At 44.4% G+C, this 27,657-nt stretch overlaps 1 protein-coding gene across 1 annotated transcript in view; it reads right to left on the minus strand.

The window, feature by feature from the left end:
• The window catches only part of Hacd3 (3-hydroxyacyl-CoA dehydratase 3), a 36,555-nt gene that overhangs the window by 615 nt on the left and 8,283 nt on the right, over positions 1 to 27,657 (minus strand). The window contains exons 2-11 of the mRNA XM_052712252.1: positions 23,090 to 23,132; positions 20,666 to 20,739; positions 19,680 to 19,844; positions 17,954 to 18,005; positions 14,461 to 14,571; positions 11,287 to 11,414; positions 6,006 to 6,118; positions 4,605 to 4,711; positions 3,951 to 4,082; positions 1 to 951 (exon numbers count right to left, since the gene is read on the minus strand). The exon at positions 1 to 951 is cut by the window's left edge and continues 615 nt beyond it. Coding sequence (XP_052568212.1) covers positions 875 to 951; positions 3,951 to 4,082; positions 4,605 to 4,711; positions 6,006 to 6,118; positions 11,287 to 11,414; positions 14,461 to 14,571; positions 17,954 to 18,005; positions 19,680 to 19,844; positions 20,666 to 20,739; positions 23,090 to 23,132 — 1,002 coding nt within the window. The 3' untranslated portion in view covers positions 1 to 874. The remainder of the gene's footprint in view (positions 952 to 3,950; positions 4,083 to 4,604; positions 4,712 to 6,005; positions 6,119 to 11,286; positions 11,415 to 14,460; positions 14,572 to 17,953; positions 18,006 to 19,679; positions 19,845 to 20,665; positions 20,740 to 23,089; positions 23,133 to 27,657) is intronic.

Consider the following 27,657-nt stretch of genomic DNA (forward strand, 5'->3'; position numbering starts at 1 on the left):
AGGAAATGGACTGAGCTAGTCCAGAGTTGTCGACTGACTGTGTGCACAGCCCAAGACAGCTCATGGGTGTGTCTGGCCTACTTCAGTGTTAGCGTTTGCCACAGGCTCCTCTGTAACAGCGGATTGCTGTCTAGCTCCCCATCTATGTCCCTTCTGACCCCTGTAGCCATTCATTCACATTTGGAACTTATAGTACCAAGTGTTTTGCAAGTAATGCTCCCTTTCTCCAGTGTTGCAGACAGTTCTGATCAGCTAGGAATGAAGTATTCGTGGTGTTCCCAGGTTCTCATTGCTTTCTTTAAATCACTCTGCCTCTTCGGTGCCCACGCTGATAAGTGCTGTAGAATGAATGTCTTTAAGCCAAAAGACATCAAATACAAAGTGTTCTCCAGCCCTGCTCTGACTCAAAAATGTTCAATCAATGACCGAGTTTACCTGATTTTCAAAAAGTCAGTTCTACCCCCTACACAAGTCTTGAGTATAATATATATTAGGTCCTGCCTGGGTCACTTTTGACAATCTTCAATGGAGAAATGTAGTCTTGTGTTTTTTGTTTCTCACAAGCAATAGCAGAAATACCAAGTCCTAACTGTAAAGACAGACAGTACCTGTGGGGAAGAGCAGACTGACATGAGAAGGTGCAGGGCCAGTCTGGCTGTCATTAATACGTAAGAACGAACCTGTTGTCAGATATCAGAAATCCATGTCATGCAAGTACAACACTAAGAGAAAATATAGTAAATTCAGGAATGTTACTGGGGAAAGGAGATAGCCTTACTTTAAGAAAAAAAAATAACTTTTACATCAGTACAAGAAGGTAAAACCGTAAGAATCAGAATCCGCTCAAACCGGCACGAAGCTACCAAATTTCTCTTTAGTGAAGCTTTTTCTTTTTTTGTCCATACCGCCGCCTGCGCTGTTTATAAAGGTGACGAAAATTAATATATAACCCTGTAAAAAAAGAAAATGCTGATTAGAAATGTCTTTGTAACTAGAAGTCGAGGTACCTCGCAGCACTGAATGCTCAGATGCATCTTAAGGACCTACCAGCAGTACTGCACTGAGCTGTCCCAGCCCAAGCCCTCGGGCTGAGAGCGTCTGTCATTCCTTATGCTCTGTCATGCAGGTTTAGACAAGGATAAATCCTGTAGAGTGAGCAACCTCTACATTTAACTTTTTATCATCTATCTCCTATAATCTGTTCATCTGACTGCCTATCTCATTTTTTGAGGCATTTTAATATTGATATCATCATCAATACAGTTTCTTGAACTTCATCAATTATGTAGGGGTAAACTATTTTTTGCCTGTTTTTCCTCTTATGCATTTAATGAAATGCCCAACTCAAAAAAAGCCAGGCTGTTCAAGAACACGTTTAGTAAGCAGCAGTCTGGAAGGACAACACAGTGAGGAACGGGATTTCAGAGTCGACAGTGAGTAAGTCCTGTGGCTTTGCCTCACTTCACCTGTACAACAGGGATAAAAACACTTCACAGACTGACTGTGAAAGAATGGTGTATAAAAAATTCCTGGACCTATGAACATACCCTACCTGGTTAAAACCTGAAATTGTCAATTTGGGATTTACTTCATTTTGAAGAAGAATATAGACATATCTTGCAAATTAAGTAACAGTAACATGAAGGAAAGATAACAGTCAGTGCACATTAAAATATTTCTACCTTTTCTTGGAGATAGGGTCTTACTCTATTGCCCAGGCTGGCCTTGAACTTGAGGCAGTCCTGCTGCCTCAGTCTCCCTGCTGCTGTGATTACAAGTGTGAGCTACCACAAAGGACTCCAACTTTCTTAATAGGTCCTGGGGGCGTCCTAAGGGATATAGGTCTACACTAAGTGACAGATCACTAGGCTTTCTAACTTCTCAGGGAATTTGTACTGTTCATCTTGCCGTTCAGGGTGGCAGCCTCTAAGAGATCTTTATGATGCCTCTCCTCCAGGTATTTCATACCTTGCCAGTTTGGATAATGGCATGCATTTCTGCTATTAGGTTACAGAAGGTGCTATGGCTTCTGATTGTCTCTCTAATCACCTCTTCTCACTCAGTAAAGACATGTCAGGAGCAGCCACATGGAGAGGGTCTGTGGCAACCACAAGAATAAGCCCAGAACTAATGTTCCAGCCTATGAAGAGGGTCCAATCTGGAAGCTACAGCACCAGCAGGTCTCTGACTCAAAGTCTATGAGACCTGGAACCAAAAGCACCTCCTAGGCCACTTTCTAGCTCTCAGAAATTGATAAAAATACGTGCTTTTCAGCTGCTAAGTCTTACTAATTTGTTACACACCAAGAGAACTAGCACATTGTCAGTAGCTGAACCTGCTGTTACCAGCAACATAGACAGCTATGCTTCTTTAAGTCTACAAAGTCAAATGTAGCAGGTGCGGTAGTTAATGTAACTGGCCCCTATAATCTCATAGAGTGGCATTATTAGGAGGTGTAGCTTTGTTGGAGTGGGTATGACCTTGTTGGAGGAAGTTTGTCACTGTAGGAGCGGAATATTTGTTTCTTTTTTTAAAGATTCATTTATTTTACGTATATGAGTACTCTATCTGCATGTATTCCTTTATGCCTGAAGGAGGCATCAGATCCCACTATAGATGGTTGTGAGACACCGGATGGTTGCTGGGAATTGAACTTAAGACCTCTGGTAGAGCAGCCAGTGCTCTTAACCTCTGAGCCGTCTCTCCAGCCCCCTAAGGTTTATTTCTTGTTCCCATTAGTTCTTAACTTGTATGAATTAATCTAGAATTTGTGTTTTAGACAAATCTAAATTACTAAGTAGGTGGTCATGATCAGCAGGAAGCTTTCCAACAACCTCAGGGGCCATCACTACCTTATGGTGATATTTTATTTGTACTAAAATGTTATTTGTATGTTAATAAATAAAGTTGCCCGGGGGTCAGAGCTATTAGCAAGCCACAGGAAAGCAGGGCAGTGGTGGCGTACGCTTGTAATCCCAGCACTTGGTAGGCAGAGCTGGGTAAGTCTCTGTGTGTTCAGGGATACAGCCATTATTGGATACACATGCCTTTAATCAATACCAATCATAGAAAACCTGGAGGTCTATACAGACAGGCCGTGATGAGGCGGTCATGTGGTTGGGTTTACAACCAATGAGAAGGCAGAACAGGAACTCTTATATAATAAAGACTTTAACACAGGGGTAGCTCTGGTTCGGAGAGGTAGGACCACCGCAGGAGGAAGGGTAAGGTTTTAGCTCTTAGCTCTGACCTCTTGGCTTTCTTCTTTGCATTGGTTCTGTGTTTCTTATTTAATAAGAAGGTTGGTTACATCTACACTATCTCCTTCCTTTGCCACCAGCTCTATTTCCACTCTTTTTCCCCCTCCAGGAGACAGGGTTTCTCTGTGTAGCCCTGGCTGTCCTAGAATTCACTCACAACCTCAAATTCAGAGATCCTCCTGCGAGTGCTGGAATTAAAGGTGTGCACCACCACTGCCCGGCTTATATTTCCACTTCTTAACATGGGGATTAAGAATTACTGTACTTCTCAAGTAAATGTGACAGGAGCTCTATTTCAGTTTTTTATTTTGAGACGGGGCTCAAATTCCTGTGCTTAAGCAACCCTGCCTCAGCCCCGAAGCAGGTCAGAATACATGCAGCATAACTGCTATCTCCTGCTGCTCTAGAAGAGCTCCCTAGCTGCTCATCAAGAGATAACCTGAGCTAGTTCCCCAATATCCGTCTCTACCACAAACTCCTAGTGACCAACAGCAGTCATAGTTCAGCTACTGTAGACCTGAAAGAAAAGATCTCCATCTGCAGCATACTCTCCCTACCCTATCTGTTTTCACAAAACCTTCCCCCGCCACTCTTTCAGAAGTAAAATTGTAACAAGGATGCTGGAAACTGAACTGCCTAGCTACGCTGTCTAAAACATGACAGAAATGTGTATATGTAGTTAGTACTTACCTAAGAATAACATTACAAGATAAACCTGCAGGAAGAAGGAAAATCTGACTTTCATCTTCACTGGATATGGCAAGGTAAAACTGAACCTTCCTGACTCGTTGAATACTGGAATGGACTGGATCACTGCCACAGCTGGAAACAGACAGTGAGAAGCAAGTGGAACAGGTGCATGAAGCAACAACCTCCAGGAGCTCAGGCCTCAGTTCCAGCCTGAGGCTTCAGGAGGAATTTCCTCCTCCCTCAAGCCCTCACACTGCCTCTAAGCTGTCAATAGAGACTGACGAGAACAGCCCTAGCACTGGGCTTCTGTTTCCTCACCTATAAAGTGGGGGGGAAAGAATCCCTGCTTGATCTACTTACTATGGGGTTGTCAGAATAAAATGAAGTTACTAACAAGATCTCATTTTGGAATACTAAGAATAGCATGCAAATAAAGCACGGGCAGCACATGGGCACCCTGCTCCAAACCTTACCAAATGAGCCCCATGTCTCTGGAACAGTACACAAAGTATGGAAAGAAGCCATTGGAAAGAAACCCCTTCAGTCTTAACACCACCCCAATTAGACTAAGGCTGGCAGAATCAGAAAACTGGCTTTTAACCCCTTGGTCACCCCTGGGAGCTACACTATGAGACCTAAAGTTTCTAAAAATACCTTCTGACAAGCATCCCATAGGGTATAAGGGAATCCACATAGTGTAACGGAGCCACGTGAGCACCTTCCAGTCCATGTCGATGCAGGTAAGCATGTAGAAGGGGTACCTATGGAGAATAGAGCTCCGTGATGACAGCCACTGCAGGCTCTGAATTTGACCTCAGATGAGCATTCACAAAGCCACCTGCAGCAGGTGGCTTCAGAACAGAATTAGAGTCCTGCGTTAGCTATTCACAAACCCCCATCAGACTCCATTCCAACTCCACATAGGATGTGAACTCTACTGGCAGGCTCAGTGTATTCTTCAAGGAACCCTCTTTGTTCAGCTACATGCTGGATGCTTAGAACCTTACTGGCTTTATTCCTAGTTTTCATCTGTCTTCCCAGTGGGTAGAGATGCCAAACTCTGCCTCTGAATAAATGAATGGTTCTAAAAAATTACACAAAAAGCCTCTAATCTGGAATCAGAAACATCACACTAGAAACAGTAGCACATGCCTTTAGTCCCAGCACAGAGGAGGCAGATCTCTGAGTTCAAGGATAGCCTGATCTATAAGGGGAAAAAAAAATTTTTTTAAAGAAACATCACAAGAAATTTGTTTCTTCCCAAGTAGGCAATGTTAAAATCAAGGACTTTGAATGTGTTTCACACTTTTGCATCCAGCATGCCTGAGAGTACAGACCCAGGTACAGGTGAGACATGGTTCAAGCACCCCTGCCTCTTTCCACTGCACCGTGACCTCTGTCCAACTGTCACTATGCAAACCCTGAGCTGAGGAGGCAATCTGCAAAAGCCACGCTGCATATGACTCGATGGGAAAAGCAGACACTGTGTATGATGTGGTTAAAAAAGGAACACAACTGGATAGATTTTTGTTTTTGATTCTCAGTCTATAGGTCATGCTGACCTCAAATTCATGGCAATCCTCCTGCCTCAGCATTTGAGTTCTGGAATTACAGGTGTATGCCACTATACCGGGCATTGAATCAATTTTTCAAAAAGGTATTTTTTACTGACAATTCAGAGTGGTAAAAAATAGTTAAGCTAAGCTCAAGACTTGAGTACTCTTGAGTTAGCACTTACCATGCCTCAGGAAGGCTCTCAACTAACCCCATCCACCTGGATTGCTGCTTCAACTTTGTGCTCCTCCGGCCTTTTCAAGTATTTCCCTCATGGATGGGCCTTGGGTTTTTGCAACGCAACAGTGAGACCTTGAAGTTGTAGTACAATGTGTCTTTCACTCTCTGGTTCTCTGTTCCCTACAGCCTGGACTCTAATCAATGCAGAGCTTGCTCATGCAGCTGGAATTCTCACACGTATAACCCTAGTCCTAACCAAATGAAACTTCCAGCCAAGGCAACAGCATCCACTCTAGAGAGGGAGCAAGCATTTCTACCCACCTGAAAATTTCAATTGTGCTCCATGAATAAAACACAAAGAAAACCACAGCTTTGTTCTGCATTTCTTCCATGGTGCCGAAGATGATAAACAGAATAAAATTTCTTCCAAGAAACTATTAAAAAGACCCAAAAGAGAGAGAAAATTTAAATATTGTATCTATGTGTGTATACACGTACATATCTGTCTGCACACCCACAGCGTATGCATGCATATAGCTACAAATGCCCCCTTACTTTAAAGGGTTTTTTAATGTTTTACTGTGGCGGCAGTGGAAATGAGTATGCTTGCAGGAGTCAGTTCTTTCTTACCACATGAGTTGTTAGGCTTGGAGCTTTTCCCCACTGAGCCATTTCATGGTCCCTTGTTACAATATTAGAAAAATTATCCAAACCACTCTTTGTAGATAAATAGGTGCTTTTCTGTGTATATAAATATATCATCTATATAATGTGTACATTAAAGTGATATGGAATATGCCTTCCCAGTGAGAAATCACTCCACCACTTAGAGATTAATAAAGGAAAAACCCTTTAGTAACAGTGCAAAATTGGTTCTGGCTAACACACAAAAGGGACCCAGCCCTGAGCAGAAACCCCCCATTTGCTTATAGTTTCAGGAATCCAAGTTATACTTTGAGCAAATTAAACGTTTCACAGAGAGAGCAATCTCAAAGTTCAGTTGTTTGGACAAATGGGGAGATCTCTAATGTAAAAAGACAACTGTCAGAGTTGTTTCCGGACAACCAGGCTGCTTTACCCAGACAGCTATTGCCCAGGGCCATCTGCCTGCCTGGCAGAAGCATGCTATTCCTGATGAGAGAAGCAGGAGCATTCCTTTCGCTAACTTCTACTCTGTAACTTCATATTTCCTAAGCAAGTTTAGTAGATCCTTAGGACATCAGGTTCTTATTCTCTGTTTCTCCAGGATCAAAAGCACACATACATACATACATACATACATACATACATACATACATACATACAAACACAATATAAAGGATACTGCCAGTGAACATTGGTCCACAGTAAGGAACAGCAATACAAACCCAGTAACTGCTGTTCTATGTGTAATGCTGTCCTGTGCTCATCACTCCACTGCTTGTGCACACAGCCTACTGCTTGTGTATGTGTTTACATAATATGCTATTTCATGGAATTTTTTAAAGATTTATGTGTGTGTGTGTGTGTGTGTGTGTGTGTGTGTGTGTGTGTGTGTGTTTGCCACTTGTATGTGGGTGCCTGTGGCAGCCAGAAGGCAGAATTGAATACTCTAGAGCCAGTTACAGATGGTTGTGAGCCACCTGACATGGCTTTTGGAAACTAAACTCAGGTCTAAAGAGCAGCGAGCACTCTTGACTACTGAGCCATCTCTCCCGCCCCTGTGTGTCTATCGTTTAGCTTTTTAGAACTCATACTGTATGTATCACTCCATAACTTGCTTTTGTATTTCCCAAACTCTTTAACTCTAGAGTGGCTAAAATACAAGAATGTCCCACCACACCCAGCTATCACCTCATTTCTTTAAATTGTGGTAACATACACTTCACCTTTTTTTTTTTTTTTCGAGACAAGGTTTCTCTGTGTAGCTTTGCGCCTTTCCTGGAACTCACTCTGTAGCCCAGGCTGGCCTCGAACTCACAGAGATCCGCCTGCCTCTGCCTCCCGAGTGCTGGGATTAAAGGTGTGCACCACCACCGCCCGGCTCTTTTTTTTTTTTTTTAAGACAAAATTATGCTATGTAGTCCTGGCTGGCCTGGAACTCACAGAGATCCACCTGCCTCTGTCTCCTGAGTGCTGGGACTAAAGCCATGTGCTACCACACTTGGCCTTATGGTAACCACATACAGTTCAGTTGTATCAAATACATTCATGATGTTGTACAAACACCACCACAGTCCATCTCCAGAACTTTTTCACCTTGTAAAACCGATACTGTGACTCGTCGAACAGTGACCCTCCATTCCCCCAGCCTTTTGCAACATCATTCTACTTTCTGTCTGATTTTTTACTATTCTAAATACATCATATGAGGAAAATGGTATGGCAATGTCTTTCAGTGACTGGCTTAATTCACTTAGCACAATGTACTCAGGATCCACCCATGTTGTAGGATGTATCAAAATTTCCCTTAGCATGCCAGGTGGTGGTGGTGCACACTTTTAATCCCAGCACTCGGAAGGCAGAGGCAGGTGGATCTCTGAGTACAGGACCAACCTGGTCTAGAGGGCGAGTTCCAGGACAGTCAGGGCTACACAGAGAAACCCTGTCTTGGGGGGATTTTCCTTAGTTGTGAGACTGAATAATATACCCATGTTTCTCTTTTCCATTCAGCCATCAACAGGCATCTAGGTTGCTTGCACTTGTCCTTATTATAAACAATGCTAAGTTTTGCCTTTTTACAAAGCTTTACAATTTTCTTAGCACATTCCAAAACATTTTTGATTGGAACTGAATTTAATCTATCAGTAAATATGAGACCATCCTTATGATATTGAGTTTTACGATTAAAGAAAACTATGTCTGTATACTTTCTGTGTTCTGTTCCTTCCTGTATTGTAAGTTGTTCACTAATTTTCTCTTTAGCTGAGTCTAATATTCTTCTAAAATTATTAAACATTAACCTTTGATCACTATATTTTCATTAATAGAATTTCTATTTCCCTTTTTCAAATCTGCTTCCCTTCCATTTTTCACTTTCTTACTTCCAACCCAAGTAGCCAAGTTCTCCTTATACATGAATGTTTTCTCACTTTTATTTTTTATTTTTTCTGAGACACAGTTTCTCTGTGTAGCCTTGGCTGTCCTGGAACTCACTCTGCAGACCAGGCTGCCTTGCAGAGCTCCACCTGCCTCTGCCTCCCATGAATCTCTATTCTGCACATAGTAACTCTCCCAGCTGCAGTTCCTATGGCTGTGCCCCACAGTCTACTGTTTCTTGTACACAAGGTCTTATTTCTTCAGGTTCTATGATCTTTGTTTGGAAACCTCTCATTTTCTTTAGAAACAAATCTGTAAATTCTTTTTTCTTTTCTTTTTTTTTTTTTTTTTTTTTTTTTTGGTTTTTCAAGACAGGGTTTCTCTGTGTAGCTTTGCGCCTTTCCTGGAACTCACTTGGTAGCCCAGGCTGGCCTCGAACTCACAGAGATCCACCTGGCTCTGCCTCCTGAGTGCTGGGATTAAAGGCGTGCGCCACCACCGCCCGGCTCGAGGCTTGACGATTTTTTTAAAGATTCATTTTATTTTTAATAATGTGTATATGAATGCAGGTGCTCTCAGAGGCCAGAGGCACAAGATCCCCTGGAGCTGGAATCAAAGATGATTGGGCAACCCAATGGGGGTACTGAGAACCAAACTCAGGTCCTCTACAAGATGTTCTTAAACACTGAGCCGTCTCTCCAGGCCCCCAAAGGTAATTTCAACAGAAGAGGTTTGTTTGCCTTTTTAGGAGTCTGAGGGTAGCAGCAATTGAGGATTGCATTAAGGTATGTAACCTGAGGAGACAGGAATCCTATTACAGATCCTTCTGGAGGACTTGGGGTCTTTTGTGTTGAGACAGGTCTCACCAGCTACTCTAGGCTGGCCTTGCACTCAGACCCTCCCGTCTTAATCTCCCAAGTGCTGGGGTTACAGGCTTGTGCCACCATGCCAGCTCACAAACAGTACATCCCCTTCCTCTGGAAGGGCCACCACTTGAGACAGAAGGGTTTGCTGACAAGACTGGGGGAGAGGGACAATGTATTCCCTTCACCTTCACAAGCGGCTCTCCAGAGTCTCTGCTCTACGCGGGAGGGCTCTCACTTCTCTAACTCAGGTGGTAAGTTGTGTGGTTTTGCAGATGGGTGTCCAGCCCAACTCTGCACGCCCAAAGTCGCTTGGTTTTTCAGCCGTTTCGTCACTAAGAGGGGCATTCCTTCCTCTGTCTACATTAGCAGCACACATGTTCATCCACTACCTAACCTGCCGCGTTTCCTCAAAAAGAATTCTCTACAGTGTTTTTGCAAAGCCGCGTAAACATATTTTGATGATTTTATACAGAAAACGTTTTCCATCAAATCACTTCAGCTAAGTCCTGGGCCTGATTCCTTCATCTTTCCTCAAAGAGCAACAAGGAAACACTTCCCAGGCTTTGGTCTCCATTGCCTTCTTATTATTCCTGCTCAGTATCCAGGATCTGTCACTTGAGTTCCTCATGTGCTCACTCTGCATTGGAACCCCTCAATATATGTTAAGTGCTCCAGTCCACCTGCAGTAGACATTCAGCCCTGTCAAATAAGGCACAGGACCACGCCCGGACCCAGAAGCTCCTACCCACTGTGTCCTACATGAATGGTACTTCCTAGAGAGATGGTGATTCTGAGCCTGTCTCTTCCACCTGGTGAAAAAAATTCAACTTGAGTTCTTACCTATCATGGTTCTTAACATACAGAACATAATATTCCACACTACTGTATCACACACTATCCCGTTACTTTTTAAACTAAGTGGACAGAAAAACCCATAAGTAATAAAGTCTGCCACATGAACTAATACTCTTATCATGCACCTGACCCCGTGAGAACACATGGCTGGAAAGCAGATGAGCACACCGGGCAGATCATCAGCACTGAGATGAGACCAGCAGCTGGACCCAGCTCTCGCCTCTGCAGTGGAGCAGTGTTCTTCACAGTCTGTGACCTGCTCAGAAGCAGGACAAGGAGGATCAAAGACCTTGGTGCCCCGTTCCTGACAGTAACCAACTGAAGCAACACAGAGGTATTGGAGGGAACAAAAAATCTTTTCCAGTTGCTAAATGTTGGAAGCTAAAGCCACCTAAGTATACTGCAGAGAGAGCAGAGAGGCAGAATTCCTTGTTCAAACCAAGAAATAGGCTGCTTGGCTCCTGCTGGAAAACCAGACTTCCCTAAAGTTCTCCATAATGTCATTTCATAAGAGTGTGATAAACAACAAAACAGAACAGCAATGGGAAAATAACAGTGCTTTAAAAGTTTCCTTCAAGGCCAGGCATGGTGGTGTACGCTTTAGTCCCAGCACTTAGGATGCAGAGGAAGAAGGATCTCTGAGTTCGAGGATAGACTGGTCTACATAGCAAATTTTAGGACAGTCAGGACTAGAAAGGCCCTGACTTAAAAATAAATAAACAAATTTCCCTACATGCTGAAATAAACTAGTGCCATTCTATGTAAATAAATGTGTTAATAACTGAGACATGGCGAATTATGCCCTGTCGACTGGATACATACTGAAATCTTGCGCCCCCCGCTCACATCCAACTCTTCAATACCTGGATTAGCGTAGGCAGCACTGGGGAACTGGTGACGCCAATCGCGGCATTGAGGGTCTCCACTAGCGCCAGCATCTGGCAGAAATACATCATGTCAGCCACGGTGTGGAACGTGTCGTAGAAGGACTCTAGGGCACAAGCACACATGACCGATCAATCCACCGTGAGTTCTAGCAGAGGCCGTTCTCAAACTAGACCATGCCTTACAGCAAAAGAACTTGGGAGGGAAAACAGACATGGAGTCAGGTTCATGCTTCTAGCCTAAGCCAGGACAGGCTCCAAAATTCCCAGAAGAAAGAGCTCCCTTTATCTCTAGACCATGAACATGAAGAGGCCATGTCCCCTTCTCCTGTTAGGAAAACAAAAAGGCAAACCTAGCTTTCATTCTCTTACTATCTATTGAAAAGAAATCGGTATACAAGACGAAGTGCTAATCCTTTTCAGACCATCACCTGTTCTGATCTAAATCTCTACCATCTACATTATACAAGCAATGAAAAGTTCAGTCACACATAGATGCGGAGATAAAAGTATCAACTAAAATTAGGTTTCAGGAAGGCTATAGCCATGGCTCAGCAGTTAGAAGCACATATTGATCTACAGAGGACCTGAGTTTGGTACATGGCACCCTCATCAGGAAACTCACAACCACTTATAACTCCAACTCCAGGAGATCCACCTCCCTCTTCCTGGCCTCCAAGGGCACCTACATTCACTTGTACATATGTATACATGCATGTGCATACACACATTTTTAAAAATAAAATTTTTTAAAGTTGTTTATTATTATTATTATTATTATTATTATTATTATTATTATTATTATTACCACCATTTTTTAATGTGTTTGGCAGTTTGCCTGTGCATCACTTGTATGCCTGTTATCATAGGAGACCACCCAGAACTGAACTTACAGACAGTTGTGAGCTGCCATGTGGTTCCTGGGATCAAACCCAGGTCCTCTGGAAGAACAGTCAGTGCTCTTGACCACTGAGCCATTTCTCCAGCCCCTAAAAATAAAATCCTTAAAATTAGATTTCAAAAGCCTTAACTGTGTATGTAGCTTTAGGGCTAATAATTCTGAGAATTCTGAGAATCTATCCTAACTAAAAAGAAATAATGGTTTTTAAAGTCCTTATTAATACAAGGTTGTCCTCTGAAACATTTCTGAGTGCATTCCTCTATAAATGGTCTAAGTATCTAAGAGTGCAGAACGTTTAGGTGAATTATCTGATAAAAATTGAAATGTCCACTAGTGCTCGCACGAGGCTCGCACACGGGCAGCACTTTCTGAGAGGCCTGTCTTCACACCAGCCCTCCCGGACATGCTGTTTCTGCACTCTTCCTTGCAGCATCCTCAACCAAGGACCACTGACGTTCTAGGCGGGACCGTCCTCCGTAATGCACATTGCAGAAAGAGGGGGACTCCTGGCCCCTGCCTACTGAGTACAAATAGTACCCCTAAATCACCGCAACAGCGATAACTATCTCCAAATGCTCCCAATGAAACCAAAACCAAACCCCAACAACAAAAAAGAAAAGAGCCAGGCGGTGGTGGCGCACACCTGTAATCCCACCACTCAGGAGACAGAGGCAGGTGGATCTCTGTTGTGGGATATTTGTGCACTGTGTGAAGATGTATTGCTATGATTGGTGTAATAAAGAGCTGGATGACCAATAGCTAGGCAGGAGAGGATAGATGAGATTTCTGGGGAGAGAGAAGAAGAGGAGAAATCTAGGTGCGCAGATTACACCAGCCAGACACCGGGGAGACACTGAAAAGGTCGGACACACAGTACAGAGTAGAGGTAATCAAGCCACGTGGAAGAAAGTAGGTTAATAAAATCAGGTTAATTTAAGTTATAAGAGCCAGTTGGGAAAGAGCCTAAACTAAGACCAAGCTTTCATAATTAATAGTAAATCTTCGTGCCGTTATTTGTGGGCTGGCGGTCCCAACAAAAAAGTAACATTATAGATCTCTGAGTTTGAGGCCAGCCTCATCTACAAAGTGAGTTCCAGGATAGCCAGGGATACACAGAGAAACAATGTCTTGAAACAAACAAAATACTCTTTATGACACTTAGCATACATGCATACATGTATTGCTCCACACATGCCATGGCATGCATGTGGCTGTCAGGACAATTTCCGAGGTCAGTTCTCTCCTCCCACCATGTGGGTAGTGGAGCTAGATTTTCAGGCTTGGCAGCAAACACCCTTACCTTCTGAGCCATCTTGCCAGCCCTATACCAGCAGTCTTATGAAGAACACTCAGAATTCACCCACCATCTTAGGTTGAACAAGGCAAGCATATATGTATCTGAAGGTCCCTGCTTTCCTTCCATGTGGCTTCTGATAAAGTCATACTAATAACAGAGCTCTGAGAGTAACCGCACCTGAGACTTCTTGGTTCTCATGTAACCACATAGAGGCCTCCAGTCACAGGCAACTGAAAGCCCTGTGGCTTTCCTCGCCTGCCACTGTGCTGTGCAAAGTCCAGTGCTGAGGACTGGAAAGACAACGCACAGTTCCTCCTCTTTCAACAAACTCCCCAGCTAAACAGCTCAGCTGCCATGAACTGCAGATGGAAAATCCAGGGCCAAACAGCAGGATGCTCTCTAAGAATTCATTTTTCTTTTCAAACAGTTTACATTTTCTATTATAGTTATATTTTCCCCATACCTACTTTACAAAAGAAACTGAACTTTTAAATCATTTACATTCAAGCTATTGGAAAACTGCCTTCTAATCTTTTTGAGTGTACTGGTTTGCAAGCTGATTTGGTTTCTTCCCCTTTTAGATGGCTATAATCCAACAAGGAAAAAACAACTTATACATTAATTTTACCCTCTCATAAGTGTTGTTCCATGCTATTGTTAACTCCATATGCTTCACAATATCACACTAGTGAATATTCCACAGAAACTCCTCACTGATAAAGACACGTGGGGAGTTTCTAACTTAATGCTGTGTGTGTCACGTCTGCAGAAACTGCCTGTAGCTTGTCTCCATAGCGCGTGTCTGCAGGAGTGAAAGCTCCAGGGCTGCTCCTGAGAGCCTGTCTCACCAGGAACTGAGAAATGAGTGCTGTGGGCATGTGAGGAAGGGCAGGAAGAGCAAGGTGACTGTCCGTATCAAAGGCAGAGAGAGCTACCTCAGAAATTTCATACTGACCTTTCCCCAAAATAAAGAAGCGCACTGTCAGGTTGACGAAGATCCAGGAGAAGCCCAGAAGCTGCACAAGGTTGTACATGAACAGGTACCCTTTCTTCAAGCTTGTGAGAGCTGAAAAGCAAAGCAGCCAGTGAGCTACTCAACACAGCCCCAGAGAGAAGCTCTGGAACCCCAACACTTTCTTTCACCTGGGTGGTTCCAAGCTCCCACACAAACACCTGGCCCATGACTTCCTAGCCTGGGCTCCCTCTCCCATAAAGAAAATATGTTGAACACTACTCACTGCCTGCCAATGTGCGTGTTCACCAACCTCCTTTCATAGACTTGGCCACCTCAGGAGAAAAGCACCACCCCGGCAATGAATATAGGGAAATAAAGTTCCCTTCAGCTCTTGCTCTAGTTAACACAATCTACAGGTTCCTCTTCTCTGCAAGTTTTTAAAGATTACGCAGGTCAAACTAGCTCGCTAATAGAAACAATAAATGAAAAACAAATTCTGATATGTGGTCATATATTCATGTAGCCAGTCCTGGCTGAACACGGTGTGCTGGACACCATGAAGAGCATTATGGGGACATGAAAACAGTGAAAGTGTAACACTGCCAGTTTACAGTTGGTTGAAAAGCCACAGCTTTTCAAAGAACATCTTCTGGCCAGGCATTGGTGGCGCACGCCTTTAATCCCACACTTGGGAGGCAGAGGCAGGCGGATCTCTGTGAGTTCGAGGCCAGCCTGATCTACAAAGGGAGTTCCAGGACAGGCTCCAAAACTACACAGAGAAACCCTGTCTCGGAGAAAAACTATAAAAAAAAAAGAACATCTTCTGAAGATTTACAGGTGGGGAAAAAAAGATATTAGACAGGGGAAATAGACAGGCGGGTCTCCGGATACAACAGGATCTGAGTTGTACCTCTAGAGACGGGCAGGATGAGGATCTAGCCAGAGGCAGGAAGGTGTCTACAGAGCGAGGGTTGTGAAGGGCGTGGCCTTACAGCCACCTCACAAGAGAGGGGAAGAAAGGCTGAGTCTCAGGCAAAGAGGAGGTACTCAGCTTTTGTTGCTCCACGCCAAATGTGACATCAATATTCTCATCAACACTTGGCTGATGTCCAAACCACCACATTTAATAGTGTGATCAAACAAAACAGCCCATCCTACAGGGCCAAAAATTACCAGACTTAACACTTCATCAAACTTTTCTTCATAATACAAAAATGTACACTTCCTTCCCCAGCATGAAGAACCCAATTATCAGGAAAGTATGAATTTTGAAAAAACAGCTAGAGCCTTGTCTAGCTTCCTAAAACCCAGATATGTTAAAAATTTTTTTTTACTATGTCTGAAGTTTAAAACACTAAAAAAAAAAAAAAAAATTAATGTAAATATCAAAGTGGCCTTTAAAAAACAACTTTATTATTGGGCCAGTCATGTTGGTGCCCCACACTCTGGAGGCAGAGGCAGGAGGACAGCTGTGAGTTTGAGGCCAGCCTGGTCTATATAGTGAGTCCCAGGCCAGCCAAAAGCTATTTTGTGAGACCTTGTCTCAAAATTTAAAACAAACAAACAAACAAAAAATCAACAAAAACTGTTGTTGTTGTTGTTGTTATTATTATTATTATTAAGGGGCGGGTGCATGCGGTGTGGCTCAAGTGTGGAGGTCAGAGGACAACTCTGTGAAGTCAGTTTTCTCCTTCCACCTTTATGTAGGTTCCAGAGATTGAATTCAGGTTCTTGCACAGCAGGCGTCTTCATCGAGGTGGCTTCTTATGTTGTTCTTTGCCTCCACTAATCCTCTTTAGAGACTATCTTTTTATTCTTTGAAGACTATTTCTCTAAATTAGTGGCCATTCAAATCCTTTTTAAAACTCATTTTAAAGCACACAACAAGCCAGGCGGTGGTGGCTCACGCCTTTAATCCCAGCACTCGGGAGGCAGAGGCAGGTGGATCTCTGTGAGTTCGAGGCCAGCCTGGTCTACAGAGCGAGATCCAGGACAGGCACCAAAACTACACAGAGAAACCCTGTCTCGAAAAACCAAAAAAAAAAAAAGAAAAAAGAAAAAGAAAAACCACACACACACACACACACTCAGAACCTTAATGTATAAAAGACAAGATCTGTGTCAATTAAAGTGGAGCTTCTTGAAACACCTGCCCTCCAAAGCATTTGTGGGAACCCTTGAGGTACCAGGGAACACAATCTGGAAACCACTTCTCTAAACCTCTCCTTCCTCACTTATGGCACTCCAAACAATGCCCTTGCAAAGGTTTGATTCAGGATGAGCAACGAGCCTCATCTCGTTCTGTTGTTCACAACAATTTTCCAGTCCTGTAGGAGCCTGCCACTAGAGCACCAGTTCTTGAGGACGGTGCCCACAATGAGCTCACCCAGCCCCCACCTAGAGCTGCTCGGTGCTTTCCAGGCAGTGTATGTAACAGGCGGCTGCTGCACCATCACCAAAAACATTATATATTCACTTACAGACCTTCTTTCGAATAAACATTTGGTTAGATAAAATGAATTTTTTCTCAGATTCGGAATAGCTGGGCAGGGTGGCACATGCCTTTAATCCCAGCACTCAGGAGGCCGAGGCAGGCGGATCTCTGTGAGTTCAAGGCCAGCCTGGTCTACATATTGAATTACAGGCCAGCCAGGACTACAAAGTGAGACCTTATCTCAACAACAACAACAATAAAAAATAAAAACTCTGAACAGGGGCTAGACAGCCAGCTCAGTGGTCAAGAGCACTGTTATTGCAGAGGACCCTGGTTTGGTCCCCAGCACCCACATCGAAGCTCACAACTGCCTGTAACTCCAGTTTCAGGAGATACCATACCTTCTTCTGGTCTCCTCGAGCACCCCACATGCACATGGTACACAGACACACATGCAAACACTTTCCACTTCGAGAGCTGATAACCATAGGCATCTATGGCACAGCCCTTCAGACTTCAAGTGAGAGGAGACCCCAGGCTGCAGGTTTAGGTGCCATCTGCACCTACTCTGTCCAGGAGACCAAGGTTCTTGTCTGCTACATTAGCCTTGGTTTACTCAGACAGGCCAGTCCCAAACAGAAAGGAACCATCTTTAAAAGTAAGGCTTTAGGGGCTGGAGAGATGGCTCAGAGGTTAAGAGCACTGCTTGCTCTTCCAAAGGTCCTGAGTTCAATTCCCAGCAACCACATGGTGGCTCACAACCATCTGTAATGAGATCTGGTGCCCTCTTCTGGCCTGAAGGGATACATGCGGACAGAACACTGTATACATAATAAATAAATAAATCTTTAAAAAAAAAAAAAAGTAAGGCTTTAATGTGCATGCATAACTTGAAAACTAAACAGGCTCACTCAAGCATTCATCAGGGTGAATTCCCCACTCTCCTCTCCTGCCACATCCACCCACACACCTCCACCCCTCCACTCCTTCCCCCACCCCCAACCCCCACCCCCGCCAACTGCACTACAGGTTAACTGGTAGCCACCTCCAGCCACTTACTTTCAGGGGAGCCTTCGCTCTCTAGTCTGAGTTTATTTAGGCGCTCTTCCTCCTAGAATTAGACAGAAATTTTCCAAGAATACAAGTGAGAATTCCTGTATGCTTACCAAAGGCCAGGGGCCAGGAAGGAGATCTGAACCCCTCAGGCCACCTCCTCCCACTGTGTTCTAGGTTCTGCTGAGGAGACTGTCCCAGATCACAGCTTTAGCCTTGAGCTAGGATACTTACTAAACCAATGACTAATCATCTAGTTTCCAGACGCCTGGGACAGTCCTGTACTCTTACAGCTGTAAGGACGCCCTCTGTAGACTTGTTGGAGCACCAAAGGAACAGTAGCTTAAGGCAGGAGGTGCCATTTCAGACTTTTTTTTTTTAAGATTTTATTTATTTACTTTTAATTAGGGGTGTGTGTGTGTGTGTGTGTGTGTGTGTGTGTGTGTTTGTGTCTCCATGTGAGTGCAGGTGTCAGAGGAGGTCAGAAGAGGGCACCAGATCCCCTGGAGCTGGAGTTAGAGGGGGCTGTTGGCCATTTGATGTGGGTGCTGGGAACTGAACTCAGATCCCCTGCAAGAGCAATACTTGTCCTTACCCACTGAACCGTCTCTCCTGCACCCCCACTTTAGACTTCTACATTTCTAGTGTAAGGTGTGTCTGTCTGTTTTTCAGAAGCTAAGATCATGTCCGACTTCAATGTAAACGTACGTTTAGCTTAATATACAAACAGACACAAAGTTATATTTTTAAGTATATGTATGTGTGAGTATGCACACCTGTATTTCCTCACTGTCAGCTGATCTGGTTGCTAATATCACTCTCCAAAAATAAGACAGCTTGGACTAGAGAGATGGCTCAGTGGTTAAGAGCACTGGCTGCTCTTCCAGAGGACCTAGGTTAGGTTTTTAGCACCCACGCGGTGACTCAAAACCATTTGTAACTCCTGGGGTTCTGATGCCTTCTTCTGGACTCTGTGGGCACAGACTTACATGCAGACAAAATACCAATACACATAAAATGAAATAAAAAATGTAAAAAAAAAAACAAGATGGCTCCTTAAAGAAACAGTCATTCTAGGACCGAAGCAAAGGACATATAAGCAGTACCCGAGGTAGAGCACAGAGTGCCAGAAAGTAAGAAAGAGTGAAGAGAAGACAAAGAAAAAACAGTCCTACAATGGTGAAGCTTTTTGAAAGACACACTAGGCCAAGTGAAAGAGCCTCCAATGGCCACAGCTGGAATGATTTGAGCAAAAACAGTGTTAGATTATAATCCTATGCATAAAATAATGGAAATGACTGAATAAAGAAATGAGAGAGAACAGGAGAATGTTTCGTGTAGAAAATTTTCAAACAAATGATATGGAAACATACCTCCCTACTCTGAAAGTGTGATCCACACAGTGACTTCCTTCCCAAGAGTACAGTGAAGAACAGGGAGAGGACCTGATAAGCACTGCCTTGGCCAGCAGTGCTCTGCTTTTGAATCTATGTATCCCTGACATGTGATAAGAATGGTATTTTACCTCTCCCCATAGAAACCATCACCTTAGCCTGGCCCTGGGGTAAACACCGTATGAACTGAACCCCAAGTGAAGCAACCTACCACACTTCCATGATGAGGACTCTATGTTGTGTTGCCAGGCCTTCAAGTCAGTGTGTAATGTGTCCCCATTCTATCAAACCCTCATGATTTCTAGCTTCAGTAATGAGGGCTTAGCATGCTTACTCACCTTGGCTCTCAGCTCCATTTCTGCATCAGATTCATCCAGCCAGCGATCAAAGTCAGGGGCCAAAAACAGTGGGCGCTTCTCCTGCTTGGTGAGCCTCTCCCACCACTGACTCACCTTCTTCTGGACTGTGATGTTCACCTGCCTCTGGGTCAGCCTGTACACCGGCTAGAGAGAAAGTCGGAGTGTGAGGACTCCTTTTGCACACACTGATTGCACCATGCTGGTGTGGCTCCACAGAGAAGCTGCATGGTGCTTCCTCCTTTTCTTCTCTGCTTCTGCAGAGGATATTGCATGGATAGACTACATGGAGAATATTCTAGAGCAAGGGCTATTGCAAAGAACAGCTGGTAAGAACAGTAGTGTCTTTCTCTGGTTCTGTTCTAGCTTTTCACTCTATCTCCATGGCAAGCCCATGTTCTCAGGCCCTATGCCAGGGCTGACTATCTGAGCTGTCTCAGAACAAGCCCCTGCACAAGGAAATTCATCATCTCAAGCCCCCAAGCAAGAAGTATGAATCCAGAATCATCGGCTTCCTAAGGCTAAAAGAAGGAACTGCTTTTATACTCCCAGCATTTTCTTTCAAGACCAGCTACCTTTATCCTTTCTGCTTACTATGATCCTTACTGCCAGAGTGACTGAGTCTCATGAAAACCTCATGGTGAGGGGTTCAACCACCTGTCACCCTACTCCCCGCTACCCTCACTAAAATAAGAGAACACCAGAACTGGAAGAGATCCAGAGATTTCACCTGAGCCCTCGTCTAACACATGAGAAAAATAGAAGTTCACATCACAAATGATGTGCAAAACCAGATGCAGCTCAGGCCTCCCAGCATTCCCATTCCTCTCTCTAAGGCCAGAGCTCTGTTCCAAATAGAACGGTATCGCTCCCCTTTGCTCCCCATCCTCAGATCCTGCCCTTCATTTCACTCAGCTACTAGTATGCACTTTCTAAATGGAAAGGCTATGAGAAAGCAGAGAACATACCTCTGGCTTCACGAGGTCTAAGAACTCCAGGTGAAATTCATAGACATTGTCTCCTTTGGCACCATGTCCCTGGGCTGCAAATAAAAGAATGTGGAGTTTTGTGAATTTGAGCAGAGCAAGGCCACCCAAAAACCAGCATGCTACAGTGCTTTGAAAAAGAAGGCCAAAGTTAGCAGTTCCCATCAAAAGCATGGGAGCATGGGAGCATGGAAGCATAAGGCAGAGCGACTCAACAGATGGAAAACCAAACCATGGGCAAACTTAGTTCTGTGTGTTTACTTATGGTCTGTTTTGGACTATTTCTGCTACCTTAATACAGTCTGGAGAACACCCAGCACAATAACAGGGGAAAAAAGGAGGAGAAGACAAAGAAGAAAAGAGGAAGGAGGAGAGAAGGAAGAAGTTAGAGGCCCAAGGAGGCACATAGACAAAATTTAACCCTCACATTTACTACACATCTACTACTAGATTTACATTCTAAATCCTAGCCGAAAAAAGTCAGGTGTGTGTGCCACCCTGACTGGGTTAAGGCAGGCCACAGGATTGGGATGTGGAGTTCATGAGTATATGCCAGCATACACCAGGCCCTGGGTTCAAATCCCAGTACAGAGACAAAGACAGAGTCAGGGAGGGGGGAGGGAGAGGGAAACCGAGAGAGACAGAGAGAAAGGGAGAGAGAGATGAATGAGAGAACGACAGGGTACATGGAAATGCTAAACTATCTCTCCAAGACAATTCTAACTTAAAAACCTTCCAACCAGGGACACAAAAGGAAGGCGGGAGCCAATCTGTCCTTTAGCAGTTCCAAATGCAACAGAGCAGAGGATGGGCAGAACTGAGGGGACAGTCCCTGAGGGGCCACCCCATCCCTGAGCCAGGATAAGGATCTTTCCCCAAATCAAGCAGACTCTTTGCCCAGGTGCCCGTGACCACTAGACCCAGCACCTCCCACGGGACACCCCTCCCCTTCTGCTCTCTGCCGTTTTTCACCGGGTCCCCTCGAGGTTTCTATTCCCTCCTCTGTCTAATATTTGCTGGTGGCTATTATACACTAAGACCATACACTCCTTACGGAAGAACAGCTCATAGGCTAAACCCTAAAGCCTGCACTACCCCACAACTCTATCTTGAAAAACAGAACAGAGCCAGACTGGCTTTGTGAAAGTACACCAGGGTGGGTGGAACTGCAGGTACAATGGAAATTCCACTCTCCAAAAACCCCAGGAAGCCAGGCACGGAAGCTCATATACTTGAGAGGTAGACAGTAGGATCAGAAGTTCATGGTCATCTTCAGCTACATAGCAAGTTTGTAGCCAGCCTGGGCTATATGAGATGTCATCTTTAAAAAAAAAAGGCAATAACTCTGAAAACAACTAGAATGGCAAGACCCATCCACTGGCTGCCTGTGAACACAGGCCCATTTTCTTGGGTACAACAGAAAGCCTGCTCAGGAGCTACAGAGAAAATATGGGCTAAATCCTTGGAATCAGAGACCATCAGAACAGCAAAGGATTATACAGGCCTGTAATCCAGCACTCACGAGGCTGGGACAAGAAGATCTAGAGTTTAAGGCTATCCTGGACTACATAGCAAGACCATGTCTCAAAAAAAAAAAAAAAACCTTAAAAAAAAAAAAAAAAAGAAAAGACATGTTCTCCTGGGCTGAGGATACAGTTCAGTGGCAGAGCACATGCTCAGCATGTGGGGTGCCCTGGGACTGATCCCCACATTCCTCAGCACACATGTAATAAGTTGTCTGTCTGTCTCCATTATAATTGTTTTATTTTTCTTAATAAATTGAAAGTTTAAATACTTACCTTATGTGTCTGAGTGTTGCCTGCATGTATGTCTGTCTGTGCACTGTGTCAGACAGAGACTCTATTTCAGCGTGGGTCACAGATGCAGTCACTGACATGTGGCAATACTTGGTTAGAAGGGAGTCATCTAGATGGTCCAAATACTCTGATTTTTAAAAACAAATACTGGGGCTGGAGAAACAGCTCAGCAGTTATATATAAATCTTGCTTCTCTTGCACAGGACCAGAGTCCAGTTCCTAGCACCCACGTGTCTGTTCACAACCATATGTAACTCCAGTTTGACACACTCATCTGGACTTTGTGGTCATACACAAACACACAGTTTGAAAATAGAAATATGTTTGCAAATTATGGTGACACGGGCCTTTAATCTCAGCACCCGGGAGGCAGAAGTAGGCAGATCTGTACGAGTTTAAAGTCAGCCTGATCTACATAGTGAGTTCTAAGCAATGCAAACCTATATACTGAGAGCCTGTTTAAAAACAAAATAAATAATAGATGGATGGATAGATAAAATAATTATTTTTAAAAAATTTTTAAAAAGAGAAACTGCCATCATCCTCACGATCTCTGCAGAGGGCTACAGTCGTCTGCCCAGATACTAACCTTTGAAATGCAGCACATTTTCCGTGATGCTGATGGCGGGGTTCTGTGAAGAGAAACAGGGACACAAGAGACATTTTAATGTGGAGAAATTACAATAAAGCAGAAGCTTCCTTCCCTCCTCCTCCTGGAGACTGACCTCCTCCCCTGTGCCTCCCCACTAAGAGTGTGGAGGGGGGGTCTGTTCACATCTCTGCAGGTTTCTGTGTCTATGGGTACCTAAGCCTCCTCCAAGGACTCTGAACTGTTCTAACTGCAAAATGACCAGGCTATGAATCAATCCATTATGATGGTTAGGCAGGCAAGGGGCTATGGGAGGTGGAGGGAGAAACAGACAGATCTCTGATGCTGCATCCCTGATCACCCAGCGGAACAGATGAGTCACTTCCTGTGAGAAGACAGCAAGGAAGGAGATGGAGAGAATGGACAGGTAGTGAAGGGTTATTTGAGTTGAGAGGGGAACAAGGACAATGGGAACAGAGTGGGTGGGAACACCTGCACCAGGTGGGAACACCTGCACCAGGTAGAGAAGACAAGGATTACAACAGGGCTGTGCTTACCACAGTCAACAAACACAAATACACTGCTGCCGCCTCACAGCCTCAGGCTCCATATTCCCTCAACTTCCAACTGGAAAGGAGGATCAGGCTCCAAACTTTCCAGACTTCTCATTTATCCCCAGAAAGTGCTTTAAGGCACACTGACAGCAGCCTAGGGTAAAACTAAAGCCTTTTTCCTGAGATAACAAAGCCCCTCTCCTACCAACAATTCAGGGTACCTGTGTGAGAGTGTGCAGTCTCAGTATCATAACTGACACATCTATTTTTCTGCTTGACTCTCAGCTCTCTGGACTCTCTCACTCATCAAAGGAAACCACCAAGACAGAGAGGAGCCTGGAGCGTAGGTGCACCAGATCAATGGGTACCTACATGCTCTGTGAGAGCCAAGGGAAGCAAGAAAAAGGGGGCGAGTGAAGACTGAGTGAATGGCCAACTTTAATGAACAACCTCCTGGGTGGAAGTGTAGACTTCACACAGAGGGGCCAGAATCTGGGCAATCACTGAGACAGGAGGACAGACAGAACTAAAGAACCTCATCCAAGACAGAACTACAGGCAGTTACGCACCAGGGCAACCCAAGATACAGCTTTCCAAGTACACTCCTGTGCCCTGACCACGCCCCCCAACCACCCTCAGTACCCAGTACTCCACATCTCCAGAAAATCTGAAGGTACAAGCCCAGCAGTGGAGCATATGATCCCAGCTTAAACTGAGTATCTGCTCAGTACACAGACTCCAGAAGCTGAGGACACATGAAGACCTTGCCTTGACTTGTTGGAATTATGCAAGACCAACAATATCGATCTTAATTTCAGACCCACTCCCAAGAACTCACTTGTAGGAGTTGTGTTGGGAATTGGGCCCCTCATCTTCTGGTATTGTGTTTCCAAAACAGATAAGAAGAGAAAATAAAGATTTATCCCAGAAGGAAAACTGGACTAAATGTGTAACGTCTTCCATTAAGCATGGCAAGGATGACTCTGTATTCTCATGTCAACCACTGAAAAGGGGGAGGGGCTACATTTCTGAGGTATGGGGGTCATTAGTAAGGGAAATAGGCACTTTTTGCCTTATTCTGTTTTTCACAGTGTTGGAGACCAAACTCAGAGCCCTGTGCATGTTGGGGGATGCTCTCTCTACCACTGAGTTATATTCCCCAGCCCAACAAATAAGTTTCTATATAAATATTATATAGTTATGGGGTGCCTTAGAGGTAAGTTTCCTACATAGGTCTTTCCTTATGTTCCACTACCCTAATTCCCTTGGGTGGGGACCAACAGAGGCTTGGGTGGCCTGGTTTCCTAATCTCCAGCAGAGATACTTCCAAGCAAGGCTGACACACCTAGCCATACCACAAGCTAAGTAGGTGGCTAAACGTTTCTGCGAGCCAGAGATTTCAGGTGCTAACTCAGCCAAAATAGAGCAGGTCCTGCCCAGAGACACACTGTGCGTGTTAGGTTCAACCTCTCCAAAGATGATGGTCACGGAAGCTTATCTTTCAGTTTTAAAAAAGGCTTATATAGGGCTGGAGAAATGGCTCAGCAGTTAAGAGCACTAGCTGTAGCATGAATCTTAAAGAGTTTTATTAATAAGAACAAACCTGGGGCCAGTTATTGGGCGTGGGAGCCCGTTCTCGGGTTCCTCGTGGCTTTACCCAGCAGGTCCGCATAGAGGATGATTAGACCATGGGCCTGAGTGCAGGTGTCTGAGATGGTCTGCACTTGGCTAAAAACCCTGGGGCAGAGACAGTTGGGGCCCATTGGAATAGGTTCCAGGCCCTCTCGAGGCTATCCTTTATTTTCTATCTGTTTATCTCCGCAATAAATTCTTCTATCTAATATTTCCTGCTGCTCACACTCAAGAAAGCTCTGGGGAGCTGTGGGGTTGGTGGGTAAATGCCCCACAATTGGGGTGAACGCTGTTTGGTCTGAGAGATATAATAAGCCACAGCTAACCTCACCTGGCCAACTTCTCAGCCGATCCTGTTTCCTCAGACTGGATGCCTCTGAGTCCTCATCCAGAATGAATCTCAGCTGAACTGTGCTGCTCCAAAGCCTGAAAGCTTAACTAGCCAAATTGCTTCTACTTTCTGGTCCTCACACCTTATATACCTTTCTGCTTTCTACCACCACTCCCTGGGATTAAAGGCTCGCTTTCTGGGATTAAAGGCGTGTGTCACCATGCCTGGCCGTTTCCAATGTGGCCTTGAACTCACAGAGATCCAGAGGGATTTCTACCTCTGGAGTGCTAGGATTAAAGGTGTGAGTGCCACCATTTTCTAGCTTTTGTATCTAGTGGCTGTTCTGTCTCTGACCTCAGATAAGTTTATTAGGGTGTACAATATTTTGGGGAACACAATACCACCACAACTAACTGCTCTTCCAGAGGACCCTTGTTCAATCCCCAGCACCTACATGGTGACTCACAACCATCTATAACTCCAGTCCCAGGGGATCTGGTGCCCTCTTCTGGCCTCCTCAAGAACTAGGCATGCATGTGGTGCATAGATACACACAGAGAAAACACCATAAACCATATACACATAAAACAATTAAAATAGCCGGGTGTGGTGGCACATACCTTTAATTCTAGCACTCAGGAAGCAGAGGCAGTTGGGTCTCTATGAGTATGAGGTCAGTCTGGTCTATAGCGGGAGTTCCAGGATAGCCAGGACTACATAGTGAAACTGTCTTGAAAAACAAATTAATTAATAATTAAAAAGAAGCCGGGCGGTGGTGGCGCACGCCTTTAATCCCAGCACTCGGGAGGCAGAGCCAGGCGGATCTCTGTGAGTTCGAGGCCAGCCTGGGCTACCAAGTGAGTTCCAGGAAAGGCGCAAAGCTATACAGAGAAACCCTGTCTCGAAAAACCAAAAAAAAATAAAAAAAAATAATAATAATAATTAAAAAGGCTTATGCCAGAAACAAATTCAAAATCCAAAATTGAGGGGGGGGGAGGAGATCCCGTGACAGTAATATAACAGCATATAACTTACATATAAGAAGTCTGTGTCACTAGGCACATGTAACTTTAATATTGTTATAGCTACATGGTACACTGAAACCTTTGTCATTATGAGCTGATACACTTGCCTAAAGGTTTTTAAATGATACCAGCATAGCTACACTAGAGAGGAGCAGGAGCTGCTCTTTTTGACTGAATGATTGATTGACTGACTGATTGATTTATTGATTTGTTGAGACAGGGTCTGTCTATGTAGCCCTGGCTGTCCTGGAAGACCAGGCTGGCCTCAAACTCATAGAAATCAGCTTGCCTCAGTCTCCCCAGTGCTGGGATTAAAGACATGCACCACCACCTGCTGTTGCACTTACTCCTACCAGGAAGGGAAGGACACTATTGAGACTACTTGAATATGAAGTCCTGAGATGTTCCTGACACCCTCACTGTGTAAACCTGGGCTGTATTACCTTTTATGATCCCTTCTAACTCCTCAAAGACTTCTCTTCTACTTTGTTCACTGTTTGTTTTGATCTCACAGAGATCTGCCTGCCTCTGCCTCCCGAATGCTGGGATTAAAGGCGTGCGCCACCACCGTCACCTGGCTTACTTTGCTCACTGTTCCAACAACTGATGATAGGAAGGTAAAGGGAGCTTACGTCTAGTAAGCCTGACCTAAGTGGTGCAGGGAAAAACTTCAATGGCATGTCACACCTTTGACAGATCTTAAGTTTTGATCTAAAGGACAGTTTTTAGGGGAGAAATTATATATCATGCCTCTGGGAGATTTTAAACTCTGATCTTGAAACTTCTAATACCCTGTACCTTGTTGGGCTGCCAACGCTGAAGTTCAAGTTCACTTAGCTGAGCAAACACTCAGGGCAAAAGCCTTATTTGAGTTCTCAATTTCACTTCTGCCTATTTACTGACTTCTTGAATGTTGATGTTCATTCCCCTGGCCCTCTAGACAGGATCTCACCACTGAGCCCTGAGTGGTCGGCCGAGAACTCACTATATAGACAAGGTGGGCCCCAAAGAGTTTTTGATATTTTT

This window comes from Peromyscus californicus, unplaced genomic scaffold (assembly GCF_007827085.1).
Source record: "Peromyscus californicus insignis strain IS unplaced genomic scaffold, ASM782708v3 Scaffold_11__1_contigs__length_118956290, whole genome shotgun sequence".
Lineage (NCBI taxonomy): Eukaryota > Metazoa > Chordata > Mammalia > Rodentia > Cricetidae > Peromyscus > Peromyscus californicus.